The following is a 15,159-nucleotide window of genomic DNA, read 5'->3' as shown; positions in this document are numbered from 1 at the left end:
AGACTTCAGAACATAATTGAAGAAAAGGACCTTATACCAATTCATCAGTTTGGATTTAGATCGCAACATTCTACAATCGATCAAGTTCATCGAATAACAGATATAATTGAGGATGCGATGGAAAAAAAGCAAATTTGCACAGCTGTTTTTCTTGACGTATCCCAGGCGTTTGATAGAGTATGGCACCATGGCTTACTCCATAAATTAAGACTTCTCTTCCCACAGCATCTAACTGAGCTACTTGCCTCTTACCTGAGCGACCGCTACTTCAGAATCAAGCAGGGACAATCATATACTATGTTGCAGCCAATAAAAACAGGTGTACCCCAAGGAAGCGTCCTGGGACCACTCTTATACATTTTGTTTACTAGTGATATGCCTACGCCGCCAAACAGCACAATCGCCACATTTGCAGATGTTACCTGCATAATTACTACCGGTAAAAATGTAATAGAATCGTCGAACAGAATGCAGTCTTCAATCAACCTAATTGTAGAATGGACACAAAAATGGTATATTACCCTCAACGAGTTGAAGTCTATACATATAAACTTCACTAACAAAACGGATACGTATGTCCCCTTATATATTGAGAATGAAGTAATTCCGTACTCCACCTCGGCGAAATATCTTGGTTTGACGCTGGATGCAAAGTTAAAGTGGAAGGAGCATATACAAAGAAAAGCTGCAGAACTTAAACTAAAATACAACAAAATAAATTGGTTAATCGGCAAGAAATCACCCCTAACAACCTCAAATAAAATTTTAGTCTACAATCAAACGTTGAAGCCCATTTGGACATACGGAATTCAGCTATGGGGATGCGCTGCGCCGTTATACATCGAAATGATGCAAAGATTCCAAAATAAAGTTCTACGAAAAATTGTAAATGCCCCGTGGCACGTACGGAACTCAGATCTACATCGTGATCTTCACATAAAAACGGTTCGGGAAGTCATTCGCGAAACGGCATCGAAACATGCCACAAGGCTGCAAAACCACGTAAACGCTGAAGCCCGACAACTAGGTGAGGCCAGAAATAGCAGGCGCAGATTGAAAAGAACAACGTTCCATGATCTTCTAAGCAAATAGCAAATATTATAATATTTAGCTTTTAATACAAAGTTTAGTTTTGAAAAAGCTTCTTAATAGAGCTTTTGTTGTTTTACCTTATAAGTTATGAAAAATATTGCTTGTTAGTACACTTGTCACTAGTTGCAATTTGAATGAAATGTAAATCCATATCTTGTTACGTTTCAATAAAAAAAAAAAAAAAAAAAAAAACAAAAATATCTACTAGACATTACAACAAACAAAGCTTCAAACCCGATGAAATCTTTTGGAATACCCCCAATAGTGAAGTTGGCGGCTTCGCTGCGTTTCTTTGCAGAAGGAGGCTACCAAAAGGGTGTCGGTAGGGAATACGATGTGGGATTGTCACAGTCTGCCTTTAGTGCCACACTAGAAGAGATGCTTGACGTGTTCGAAGTGAATTTATGTCGTTTGTGGATAAAATGGATGAGTAACGAAGAAATGAGAAGTGCTGCTCTTAAATTTTATGAAAAGTATAAAATTCCGAGTGTTATGGGGTGTATTGATGGTACCCATATAAAAATTGTGGGACCAAAACACAATAAGCACTCATTTTATAATCGAAAAGGATACTTTAGTTTAAATGCTCTTGTTGTAAGTACTTTTGTTAAATTATATGTACATACTGTAGGTGTATAAATGCTTCAACACTTATAGGTTTGTGACCAAAAAATGAGGTTTCGATTTATTGATGCGTCGCATCCAGGAGCTTGTCACGACTCTTTAGTGTGGAACGTTTCGGAACTAAAGAGACATATTTGCAATAATCGCAGCAACTTTTGGATGTTAGGTAAATTAGTTTAAACAAATTTTATTTGTAACCATAAAAACATATTTTATGAATAGGCGACGCAGGATATCCTCTGGAATCCTTCTTATTAACACCTTATAGGACACCTGAAGAGGGAAGTGTAGAAGCAAAATTTAATTTAGCTCATTCTCGGTGCCGAAATATTATAGAACGTGCAATTGGGTTGCTTAAAAGCCGATGGAGATGTTTGCTTGGTGCTAGAGAACTTTATTACAGCCCACAGAAAGCAGCTAAAATATTCAATGTGTGCGTAATGTTACATAATTTATGCATTCATTTCAAAGATCAATTTGCTGATATCGTTGAGATACCTGGTTGTGACGAAGAGGAATCTCTAGTGACTATGGAGGAGGACAACATAGATTTCGGAATGCAAAGAATGAGCGAAGCGCAAAGAATTAGGAACCAAATAGCTCACTCACTCCCTTAAAGCATTATTACTTCTTTCAATATCGTTTGTAGAAAAAACAAAACTAACTCCATTTTTCTGTAACGAAAAAACTATTTCTTCATTTCTTATAATCCTAATTCAATGAACATAAAATGTATTTCAAATAAAATATAAGTAAAATAAAAAAAAAATTAACATGAGACCACATAAATATAAAATTAAAAATTAATAAAATGTAATTCTGAATAAGTTATCTTTTCATCATTGAAAGCTTCATTTCTTCAATTTCTATTAACCTTCTTGTTTTTTCTAACTTTGCTTTAATTTCTCTTTTTCTCAAATTTTCTATTTCAATATTATGCCGCTTATTTTCTATCGTTTGATTTTTTAGTTCTTTTAATTCTTCTTCCTTTAAATTGTTTAAAATTGTGAAATTTTTATTCAACGCCCTTGTATTGTCTTCAATTCTCCTTATCCGTTTTAAGATTTCTTTTTGCACTTCTATTTCTTCTTCTAATATCACAGATGTGCCCTTTCTTTTAGAGGATGACGGCGCATCTTTAAGAAAGGGGTTCCTTTTTGGAGTTTGCTGTGGACTTTTGTTCACAATTGTTTCTGCGTCCAATTCACTCTCAGTTGTGCTTAGCGGCTGAAATCCGTGTGACACTATTCCTTCCAATCCCTCAACGCTATTTGTCATGCCAGTGATTGCTACAATAGTTTCCTCCGATGTTGACAGTTTATGATGCAGGTTTGGTCCCCCACCAGTGCCTCTAATTTGTTCCGCATTAAACGTCAACTTTTTGCGTACGTAACGCTTTTGGTCATTCCAAACCTTTAACAGATTTTTGTAATAATTATTTTAAAATTTTACTAGCCAGTGCTAATATGAAAATTACCCTTTTCCACTCAGACACCGTTTTAGTCGGAGGCCCAGCACTGTTCAAATCCGCGGCCGTTTCCTTCCATAACGCTTCTTGTCTGTCTTTTCCTTGTTTAGAGAAGCCAGCCGCTAAATCAGGATTTTCTGCCATTTTACTGAGCAAAATTTCAGATTGCGTTTTATTAATCGATTTTGACCTTAAAATAATTGTTTTTAAATTATATAAAAATAGGAATTTTTATCTAATTTTTATTGATACTTACATGATTCAAATATATTTCGCGCACAAAATTTTAACGAAAAATTTCACCAATAATTTGACAATTATTTCGCCGTTGATGCCGTTCACGATAGGGTGGAAATAATTCGAAGCGAACTGTTTCGCATGGTGAATATTCAAAATAGCATAGGTGAACGGCATAGGCGAAATGTGAATCATTCCAGACGAAATGAAAATTCACGATAAGGCTGAATATTTTTACGCGGCTTGCAAAAATCTACGTCGATATGTATGCAAGCTGACACACAAACATACAGACATATCTACTCTGGTTTGTTCGTGAAGCTGCTACAGCGGCAAGGGAAGCAGTGCCAATTGGCGATCGTTCGTTTGTGTTTTTGGCACAGCTGGGATTTTATACCAACAAAACAATGTTGTGATGCTTTGTTGTCACGTTAGCCCTTCGACACATTTGAAAAAACTTAAGCTTCAGCCATTGGTTGCCCGTGAAACGAAGATTTCGCATGAAGCAATAAGTGTACACATTTACATACAAAGTTGTGGGTAGACAAATTTACAAACATTATGCGTATGTTTCTTATTGTTTACATAGACACATAATTACATACGTGAATATGTGCGACCGCTTGGTCTTTTAACATGTTATCAAAACTTTTAAAGACCTGACCTAATTAATTAACATTAATTAAAGATTTACATACATAGGTAATAATGCATGTATGACTTTATTATATATTTCCAAAGATTTTAACCCAGTAAACAATCGCGTTTGTAAATAAACTTAAAATAAACTTACACTGGTAAACCTTTTCGTTACAAAAAGTTTACGTTTTTCATTACAAAACAATTACAAAAGACTTGTAAAGAACCAAAACGTTACATTACTTTGGGCTTTTCCACATACTTGTAAAATCGCTTATTTTTAAACTTAAAAGTAAGCGTTTATTAAATTAATATCCAACCGCTTGTAAGTTTATTTTCAAATGTATCTGTAAACGTGTTGTAATGATTTTATGTAATGGTAGTAAAATAAATCGCATGATATATTTTTAAAGATATATAATTATTTTCTTTATTAGTTTTAATTCATTTAATATTATTTATTATATATACATATGTACTTATACTAAAAATTAAAAAAATTCTTGATAAGTTAAATTAAACTTATAGTAAAAATTAAAATTTAAAAAACATTCTTTAAAAATGAAATGATAGAAAAATAGTTAGGTAAAATAATTAATTTGCTGCATTTTGGTGCTTTCGTTTTTGTCTATTTTTGGCAAACTGAAAAATCGTCTTGGTGCCACTTATATATTCAGTGTCATTGCCCTTCACTTCATGTAAGAAGACATCTGAAATTTAAATTAAAAATATATATAAGTATATAAGTACACATGTAAATATAAAGTTTATTAAGTTTTATTATCGGATAGATTTACCTCGGATAGCCATAGATACTTTTAAGACGCGGACAGGTTTTTTTGTCTGACGTTCCACTCCAAGCAAAATGTTGAGCACATTCATCGGATACCAATGAGCGCCAAGCTGTTCTGACGAATTTCGCTCCTGTGTATTTAATATTTTGCATAAGTTCCGATTTCTTCAAAAAAAGGAAATAGTAAAATTGGCTTTCAAACAGTCAATAAATATTTACTTACAAATTTAGCATATTCTTCATCCTTCTGGAGTAAACTCTCCAATTCCATAAATTGCTCCACTGTGTTTAAAGGTTCCGCTGGCATAATCTTTTTTAATGGAACATTGTCTCTGCTATTCCTCAACTCTGCGATATCTTGCCGCAAGCTTCTTACCTCCTCTACGATTCTTCCCATAGATTTGGATACAGCTGCATCAATGGTGCTTTGAATTGCTGCAAAAAAACATTTTCATTAAAAAAAATTTTTCAAATAAATAATTGATATTGACTACCTTCTAAAAATGTGCGATCCAGTGTATAGCTATTAATTGTTCCTGCTTCTTCGACTATGATGTGGTTATTTCCGTTTTGGTTGATGGATGTTTCAAATTGCAAATGCACTCCATCGGTATTTATTTGGGCTATTGGTTCTTGGGAGTTGTATGTGTATGATTTATTGGCGGACATTTTTTATTTTATTTTATTTATAACACTTCTAAATAATACATATATGTAAGTAATTTTTCAATTAATTATTTTTAGTTATTAACTTTTCCACTGTTTTATTTAAATCGCACGTCTTTACATCTCACAAATTCAATAATTATGAACTGCGATCACTCAAAAAAGGAAAAACAGTCGTCAGAGAGTCGGCGAAAAAACTAACGGGAAATGGTAAACGGTTGGTTTACTTTTTGTGTTTACATGTAAACTGATTTGCAATGTTGCATCATAAGTTTACATTTATGTTTGTAAGTAAACGTTTTTTCAACGCATTTATTTTGAAGTTACAAATATAAGATAAGTAAACTTATAATTAAACTTATTTCTCACATTTGTAAGTAAGTTTACTCAAATGTTTGTAGATAAGTTTATTCTAGCGCAGATTTACGAAACATTTACGCAATTGCTTATTGGGAAGGAATTCATCATGAAATAGTTCATACATGCTTGTGTGCTTTGAAATAAAATATATAGAAAATATACATACATATGTATGTATGTATATAAATTATATGCAGTCGTTTGCGCATTGTAAATATACGAATCTGTAAGCGTACATTTCTAAACATTGAAATTAACATATTTTTTCCCATTGGCTCTAACAACTACTCAGTTCTGTTATTGTCGTGACCCTGATGTTAAGTGGTGAAATGCGCTAATAATTTTCTGTGGTGAAATGCACTCATCCATAACAGTAAATATCCCAAAACTGAAATATCCCTAAATTTTTGACATCGTGAACCTTCTCTATAAATATACGTTCTCTGCTAATATATACAGGTATTATACGGGAAATGTCTTACGGGTCATTCTGCTTAAAAGACTATGGCCCTTGGCTAGATGATTAATGTTTCCTCTTCAACATTCGACACTGAACGACAATATACCGCACCAACACGATCCGCACATGAAGACACCACACACGAACATACACCACCTACGCAGCCATCACACCTATAGAAGATACTACCCACCGCAAATCTACAACAATCAAAAGCGACCGCTCCAGAAGCAGAGCCGCCTTCTTTTCCTGGATTTCGAACCGATAGCGGACCTCCGAGAAGTAGCAGTGCTAAGAGTAACGTGTTATGTAACAAAGAAATAAAAACAAAAAAACATCATTTCGACTCTGCTTATTTTTTCGTTTTTGAAGTGCGTAATTTTTAAGTGCTAGGGTAAGCAGCAAAGAGGAGTGAAACAATCGTTGGTTTTTCGAGCCATAGTGAAAGGCAATTTGGAGTTTTTGAATTAAACAAAAACCTTCTGTGCTGTGCAGTAGCTTAATAAATACTTGCATACTTATATAAGTTAACAAAATAAATATTTTGTTATACAGTGTACTGTACCATGCAAGCTTAAGAATGCTCCGGAATGCAGGTACACAATTTGGCAAACGCATCACGCCACTTTACCGCTACCCACTAAAAGAACGCCAAACTAAAAATAGGGATTTTAATGACGCTACTAGCACGCCACTAACAATATGCGTCGCTGCCGACGTCTCGCTCTGTCGGCGCTTAGAATATTAAGTTGGTGATAGCATAAGCTTAGATTTAAGTTTTACTTTTAATTCGGCTGTCCTTTAAGCTGGTTGGACATCACTCCAACAAACTTAAACATTAAAAAAGTATTTTTGTACAGTTTCGACAAAACGTGTTAAAATAAAAAATTAAAATAAAACTTAAAGGTATTTAACTGGCGCCCAACGAATTGGAGAACCACACATACATCCTGAAGGAGTCTGCAGTGGAATTTTTTTCAATTATCCTCCTAGCCGAATTAATCGTCCATCCGATCTCTTACCCATTCTTGAGGAAGAGAAGCGTGCGAGAAAGTGGCCATCGGGCAACCCTAGTAATGACGAAAAGGATTAAACGGGACACTTCTTCCAGCCATGCACGTTTGTAAGATGTTAGTTTTAAGTATTATAATTCCCATTTTTAATTATCTAATTCGTAAATAAAACGTAAAATTTTAATAACTTGTTCATTTCACAAAAATGGGTATTTTAAGGTGTATTCCTAGTTGAACACAAAAAAATTAATAGAAATTATTATTAGTAAAAATTCAAAAAAAGAGAAAAAAGTTCCTATTCTGATATACCGTTTTCCAAACCAAAAAATATTATCTTTTACCAAAGACGAAGAATTTGAATCAGTTATTCACTTCACAAAAGTGTATGTAAAAGTGTATTTTTAGTTGAACACAAAAAAATTAATATAATGAATTGAAAAATGAGGTAAGTTCACAGTTCAAAAAGTTCAAGTTTTCAAAAAAAAAAATCCTAATTTTTTGATACAGCTTACACACGCAAAATATTATTTAAGTATGGATATATGAATACTTATTAGTAAAAATAAAAAAGTTGCTTTCCTACTACTTATTTAGATTTATTAAGAAATATAAATTTAAATTCTATATAACATAAAAGCAAATTTAGCTAACGAACTATAATAAAATTCTATAAGATAATCCTTATAATAAAATAAAATACAATTATAAATTGAAATTATAATATTTTGTTGAAAATCAATATAAAATAACACCACACAAAAAAGAAACTTTTAGTCCTTATAATAATTTTCTAACTTTAAACGTCTCTGCGATTCACCACATTCGGGGGGACCCTCCGGTTCTTATAATAAATACAAATATAACCTAAAAACAACAAAAAATTAATAGAATAAAAATATATAATCAAATAAATAATCAAAATGACTAACCCAAACAACCTTATTTCGTCCACCAATAATAAATATACCATCCGTACCTGCTAATATACCAATTATAGAGCAAGTAAACGCAACACCAGAATTAGAAGCTCTTATTAGAAGAATAGTGAGAAATGTATGCCTCACCGAGGACAGCAGACAAACTAATCATAACGAACTTAACTGCACAGATGAAGTAATTAACAGCGAATATAGGCACAATATTGATGAACTAAACAAGGTTCCTGATGTAGTTCGCTGCCTCAGAGAATTTTCGGGAAATCTAATCGAATACAGCTCTTGGAAGAAGAGCGTTGATAGAGTTTTAAAGTTGTATGAATCTATCAGAGGAGCAGCTAAATATTTTGGTATTATAAATTCTATAAGAAATAAAATAACGAAAACTGCTGATAATGTTTTGGAGTCGTATAATACTCCACTAAACTGGAACAGCATTTCACGTTGTTTGACTCTGCATTATGCAGATAAGCGGGATCTCGGCACACTTGAGTACCAAATGCAGAGAACGTATAATATAGAGAAGGTCCACCGCGTTGCCAAACTTACGATATTTCATTTTTTGGAGGGGAACTCTTTTCTATTAATGGATTTCACCTCAAAATCAGGGGAACTGTTTTCTATAAGCGGATTCACCAATATTTAACAGGAGCGTCGAAAATAGCAGAATTGAGCATTTTCAGTGATCAATGAGAAAAGTAATGCTTATATACAAATAAGAGACAGCCAATGGAGTAAAAGCTATGAAAATGTATTTACAATAGACATATGCATGCTTTTTTTGGCTGAGTATTTGCTGTATGTATGTTTTCATGGAGGAATTGCGCCAAATTTAACGATGAAATATGCGGTATAAGTATGTACATATAAAATATGCAAGTAGTTAGATTTTTTCTAATTGTAGGTAATATATGTATGTTACAACGGGGAAATGACGCCAATTGTATTTACAATATACATATGTATGCGCTTTTTGGTTGAGTTGGCATATTATAAAAAATAAAATCGGGAAAAATTATTTTAATTTTATTTCTCTTTATTTTTATTTTTTAATTTTTAAATAAATTAATTTTATTTCGACTATTACAAAGTGAAGATGTGCAAAATGATCTTCATTTCTTCAAAGAAAATTGATGACCTTCATGAAATATGCATATTCGCATTATTTCGTTATCATTTCCATATTTGTACCAATAGAATTTCTATGACACATACATATGTATGTATATTATTTCTTTGGCACATTTGTATGTTTACGAAAGCAAATGCGAGCCACATACATATGCATGTACATATGTACATTCATAATAACAAGTGTCACACGCATCTTTCGCATCTCCGTTGTCACGGTCTACCAATAGCCGAAACTGACGCTTTGTCAAAGAGTCAAGTGCTGAACACATTAAGCGCGACAGACTGTTATGTCAAATATTAAAATACACACGTTATTATGGACACAGTTATTTTGTTGTAAAGCTGCCTGAATAACTGTGTCCCTAAGAACGTGTGTATTCTAATATTTGACAGATGTCGTTTGCAGTCTGTCGCACTCATTGTGTTCAGCACTTGTGTGATGATAGAAACTCCAAGCTGTGCCGAAAAAAATAAACGAATGGCCGCCGATTGTCACCGCTTCCCTTGCCGCTGTAACAGCTTTGCCATCCAACGTGCGTAAATATGTATGCATATGTATGAGCTTGCATACATATCGACGCAGATTTTTGCGTGTCACGGAAAAATATTTTAGACAAATATTATAAATCGACATCTCCTATGTTGCCACTTTTGTCACTTCTTTCTGTGAAGAAGCATCAGAAAGATGTTCAATTTATGATTTTTAGCTTTTGCCATCGTCGCGAAAAGACGCTTGTTGGCAAAGGCCTGCTCGGGGAGATGTAATGGTGTCTACTTTTATGAATGAAGCGAGTTTGCCTGTTGAAAGTGCGCTTGCGTTCATGAATGAAAATATTGTTGTTGCGTATTTTTTTACAAATTTGGGCATCGACTATTTGGCTGCCATATTGACTTCTGACGATGCTGATGCTAATAGAGACGATTGTTGTTGTTGTAGAACAATATTTGTACTTTTTGCGGGTGACATATCTACATGTGAACGCATATAAGTATGTATGTTGTGTATACATTATTTGTGTGGGAATGTCATACACACATATTTACATATTTATGCATATAAGTATGTATGATGCTATTTGAACGATTCTTGTTTTTGTAGAACAATATTTATACTTTTTGCGGGTGACATATTTACATGTGTACACATATTTGTATGTTGGTTGTGTATACATACATGTGTGTACGTAAATATAGAGAAGCGCGCGCTTTTCTATATTACTGATAAATGATAATATCTTGATTTGAAATTGATTTGTACTTGCATACATACCTGCAGAATAGATGCGTATGAAAGTTTTAAATGATAAGAGGTGTGATTTACATATATTATTATTGTAATATATTATGTTTTTAGGATATAACGATAATATATCACATATATAGCATATATACATGAATATGAAATTATATTATATTATCAAAAATAAGAAACATTTAAAAATTCACTGTTATTCAGACATTAACTACAAATATGACCTTGAAATAGCATAATTTCATTACAATATTATCAATTTTGCATGAATTCACAAAAATTCGCAAAATGATATTCATATCAATTGATATGATTGCATGTAAACGTATAAAAATATAAGCAAAAGATCAACACACATACGTCTGTAATAGCAATGTATATTTCTGAGCATAATTTTCATTGAATGCTCAGCTCTGTTCGCTCAGCACTGTTAACCTTTCCCCTTCTCAGCCAAAAGTGGTGAAATCCACTAATAGGATTTTGTTAGCTCTTGACAGTTCACACGCTTGTCCGCAATTGGACCTTCTCTATATTATACGTTCTCTGCCAAATGATTACTCTCGTTCAAGGCAACAAAACGGTGGAACAATTCTATCAAGCCGTGTATGAACATTTGTCACTTATTTTTAATAAAATTTCGTGTATGGAAATCGGAAGTGAATCCATGAACGTCCTAATAGGCACATACCGCAATAAGGCTTTAGATACTTTTATTAGAGGACTTAAAGGCGACCTACCACGATTATTGGGAATGAAAGAACCAGTAGACCTACCACAGGCTTTATATCTATGTACAAAATCACAGAATCAAAACTTTAGGGCTCAGTTAAGCCACAAAGTCCAGCGGGCACCCTCGTAATCATTTCTGTTCTTCACTAACACCTAACAGCATCGCCAACACTTGCAAAGCAAGAGTAAGTTGATTGCTGGGAGAGCGATTTGTCTGTATGACAACGTAGAGCCAACAAGTAACTTTATTCTTACTGCCCTATTCTCATGCCCTCACAAAAGTCACCAACCTCACTACAGTGATGTTTCTCACTCACTATTTGTAAAAAGTGGCAAAATCCCATGTAATTTCCATGGTAAATGTATCGTGTTTGGGGCAAGGTTTATTATGAAAATTAAGGGCTTTTTATGGTCTGATATTTTTTTTTAGATGGAAAACTAAAAGTTTAGGGGGCGTCTCGTCAAAAATAATCAATTCGGTAAATAACGGACACCCTAATATATACATATGTATATGTAAGTTACTTTCTGTCTCTGTATATTTTACTTCCTCTAAAAAATATTCTCTATATCGAATTTTCTTAAGAACAAAATACGTTTTTATAACATCACTATGTAATTTTTTCCCTATAAGTCGAATTTCTGTTACCCGAATATTTCTAAAACACGAACTAAAATGTCACAGAAACTGCAGCGGTAACCAAGCGTAGCTCGAATTTTTCGGGGAAACACCTACCGCAATTTCGGGGAATTACCGAGCTGCGAGTCGGCGACAGATAACGACTTGTATTTTAAATTTCTTAGCACTTACATAAGATTGTATCAGTTGTTGTTAGAACGGTGGTGAAAATTGTCAATTTTTGTAGTGATATTGGACTAAAATGACATCAAAACGAAGTGTAAAGTGTTTAACGCTTAAGGAAAAGTTAAAGCTAATTGCCGAGGTAGAAAAGGGCGAAAACAAAAAGAAAACATTGCACAAATATTTGGGATTCCTCCTAATACGTTATCAACCATTTTGAAAAACAAAGACAAACTCTTAGAACAAAAAGGTGACTATAATTTTAACTCCAAACGAAAAAGAATTACAACTTGCGTCAATAATGATGTTGATCAAGCTATGCTTAAGTGGGTTACTACCGCACGTGAGAAAAATCTTCCTCTCTCGGCAACCTTAATCAGAGGAAAAGCTAAAGAATTTGCGATTGCTTTGGGTCGCGAAAATTTTTCTGCTAGTGTAGGGTAGTTAGATAAATTTAAAAAAAGGCATAATATCGCACAAATGTCGATTTGTGGAGAAAGTGCTTCAGCCGATTTACAGTCTAGTGAAGATTGGAAACAAAAACGTTTATCCAGATTTAATCACACAATGCCACGAAAACGATATTTTTAATGCAGATGAAACGGGCATTTTTTTTAAATGTTTACCCAATAAAACATTAGCCTTTAAAGGTCAAAAATGCTTTGGTGGCAAAAACAGCAAGGAGAGAATTACCGTTATGGTTGCAAACAATATGAGTGGTTCAGAAAAGTTGAAATTGCTAGTTATCGGCAAGGCAAAAAACCCACGTTGTTTTAAGGGTATAAAATCACTTGATGTGGACTATGAGTACAACAAAAAAGCGTGGATGACAAGTTAAATTTATGATAAGTGGCTCAAAAGTCTAGAGAAAGTCTTTGTTGCCCAAAATAGGTAAATACTACTGTTCGTTGACAATTGTCCGGCACATCCTAAAAATGTACAAGCAAACTTAAAAAACATTAAACTGCAATATTTTCCTCCTAATTTGACGTCTGTTCTACAACCAATGGACCAAGGGATTATTCAAAATCTCAAGCAACATTATAGGAAACGAATTGTGATGAAAGTTTTGGCCCATATGGAAGAACCAACTCCTACGACAGTGTCCTTACTTGATGCAATCAGGGATCTAAACAAAACCTGGAATTTGGGTGTAAAACCACAAACAATCAGCAATTGTTTTAGAAAGGCTGGTTTTGCTAAAGTTGAGTTAATGCAGAATGCTACTACGGATGACTGGGATGAAGAAGACGATCTTCCATTGTCTGAATTGAAACAAATTTGGACCACATATCGAACGGCAATGGGAACCGATAATGTGTCTTTTGATGATTACGTCGATACTGACGATGGTGTGCAAACAATGGGATTCCCAACAGATGAAGACATTTTAGATAGCGTCATGGAAAATCTAGTTCCTTCTGGCAAAGGTAAGTCTAAAGTAAAATTTGTAAAATGTAGCATTGTTCAACACAAATAATCTATTGTTTCAGACTTAGAGGAGGAAGTCTCTAGTGAAAGCGAGGTTGAAACAACAACTGAAACTATACCCACATTTAATCAAGCGTATTCTGCTATCCAGACCCTAAGAAATTTTACTTCGTCAAAAGAAAATGTTCCCATGCGTCAATAAATGTAGTGGAACATTTTATAGAGAAAGAGAAATGGTCCGTATTTAAACAAAAAAAAAATTACCAACTTTTTCCAATAAGAATTTATATACATTTATATATATACTACATATGTATTACAAACTGTCTTTTTAAATAAACATGTACATACATACATATGTAAATAAATTTGAACTCAACTTACTGCCCTATTCTCATGCCCTCACAAAAGTCACCAACCTCACTACAGTGATGTTTTTCACTGTAGTGAGGGTTACCTTATTCTGGCGAAAATTCAAAAGCTCAAATGCTCACTATTCTCACAAATATATGTGACGTGTGAAAGCAGCCATCATAATAGAAAACATCAGTGTTTATTTTGTTTTAAATCGATATTTCACATTTTATTTGAGCATGGAGGAACTGTTCTTTGTATATGCAGAAGTCGAATATATCTGTTTTCTGCGTTTCCTGGCGTGTTTGTATTTTTACGGGCATGGCTCTTAGCAAAAATGCGTTGGTAATAGTTATATGCTCTATATGAGCCAATCCTCTGTAAAAATAAATATATGCATATAGTTACTAGCTGTTACCCTGTGTGCCTCGCTACACCTAAATCGATTAAAACTCTTAAGGGTTTTTACTCTGTGTTTTATTTATTGTTGTAAAACTGTTACTTATTTATAAAATATATTGGTATACAACATTTTTGGTTTTCCACCTGGCGCGTAAATGAATAAGCACCTTGGTGTTCCCACTCTCGAGCATGCGACGAACAATTGGCCGTGGGAGAAGCACGGTTCTTTCAAATTGACGCCGCACACTTGAAACGTTTGCCCTTGCGATTTGCTGATGGTCATCGCAAAGGCAAGACGTACTGGGAACTGCAAGCGCTTAAATTCAAACGGCATGTCCGTTGGAATCATGGGAATGCGTGGTAAGAGTACGACATCACCTGCTGCCTTGCCATTTAGTATTGTTGCTTCAATCAAATTTGGCCACAATTTTTTGACTGAAAGCCTTGTGCATTACACAAAGTCGGTGGATTAAGATTTCGTAGAAGTATAATGGGTGAACCGACTTTCAGGACCAAACGATGCGGTGGCAGACCGGGGGGATCCAAAGAATTCAAGAACTCAGTTGGATAATTGACTACTTCATCTTGATTCAAAACGCTATCAATCGATATATATGTTGTAGCTTCTCCTGGCAGTTTTTCTTGAATGGCAAAATTGATTTCGTTGACGTGTACATTTTTTGGTGCCAATATTGCGCGTTCACTTAAATAATCGTTGCGTTGATAGTATTCAACAATATTCGGAAATACACTTTCAATCAATTCTTC

At 34.0% G+C, this 15,159-nt stretch overlaps 3 protein-coding genes across 3 annotated transcripts; 1 reads left to right on the top strand and 2 right to left on the bottom strand.

Moving 5' to 3' along the window:
* Window positions 1-2,544: 2,544 nt before the first annotated feature.
* On the bottom strand, window positions 2,545-3,578 carry LOC125775487 (uncharacterized). Its single transcript, XM_049446146.1, has 3 exons — window positions 3,441-3,578; window positions 3,194-3,374; window positions 2,545-3,129 (listed from the first exon to the last, which is right to left on the bottom strand). Coding segments are annotated over exons 1-3 (768 nt in total). The 5' UTR covers window positions 3,443-3,578.
* A 1,053-nt stretch (window positions 3,579-4,631) lies between these two features.
* LOC125775559 (uncharacterized) lies at window positions 4,632-5,946 on the bottom strand. The gene is made up of 4 exons (XM_049446213.1): window positions 5,348-5,946; window positions 5,077-5,288; window positions 4,858-5,018; window positions 4,632-4,770 (listed from the first exon to the last, which is right to left on the bottom strand). The coding sequence occupies exons 1-4, from the start codon at window positions 5,520-5,522 to the stop codon at window positions 4,755-4,757; spliced, it is 564 nt and encodes a 187-aa protein (XP_049302170.1). The 5' UTR covers window positions 5,523-5,946; the 3' UTR covers window positions 4,632-4,754.
* Window positions 5,947-9,369: 3,423 nt separating this feature from the next.
* Window positions 9,370-14,852, top strand: LOC125775560 (tigger transposable element-derived protein 6-like). The gene is made up of 2 exons (XM_049446214.1): window positions 9,370-13,634; window positions 13,698-14,852. Exons 1-2 carry the CDS (start codon window positions 13,211-13,213, stop codon window positions 13,835-13,837), a joined length of 564 nt encoding a protein of 187 aa, XP_049302171.1. The 5' UTR covers window positions 9,370-13,210; the 3' UTR covers window positions 13,838-14,852.
* Window positions 14,853-15,159: the final 307 nt, after the last annotated feature.

Source organism: Bactrocera dorsalis, chromosome 1 (genome assembly GCF_023373825.1).
Source record: "Bactrocera dorsalis isolate Fly_Bdor chromosome 1, ASM2337382v1, whole genome shotgun sequence".
Taxonomy (NCBI): domain Eukaryota; kingdom Metazoa; phylum Arthropoda; class Insecta; order Diptera; family Tephritidae; genus Bactrocera; species Bactrocera dorsalis.
Note: the sequence above shows the minus strand (reverse complement) of the source record. Positions and strands in the feature narration are given on the sequence as shown.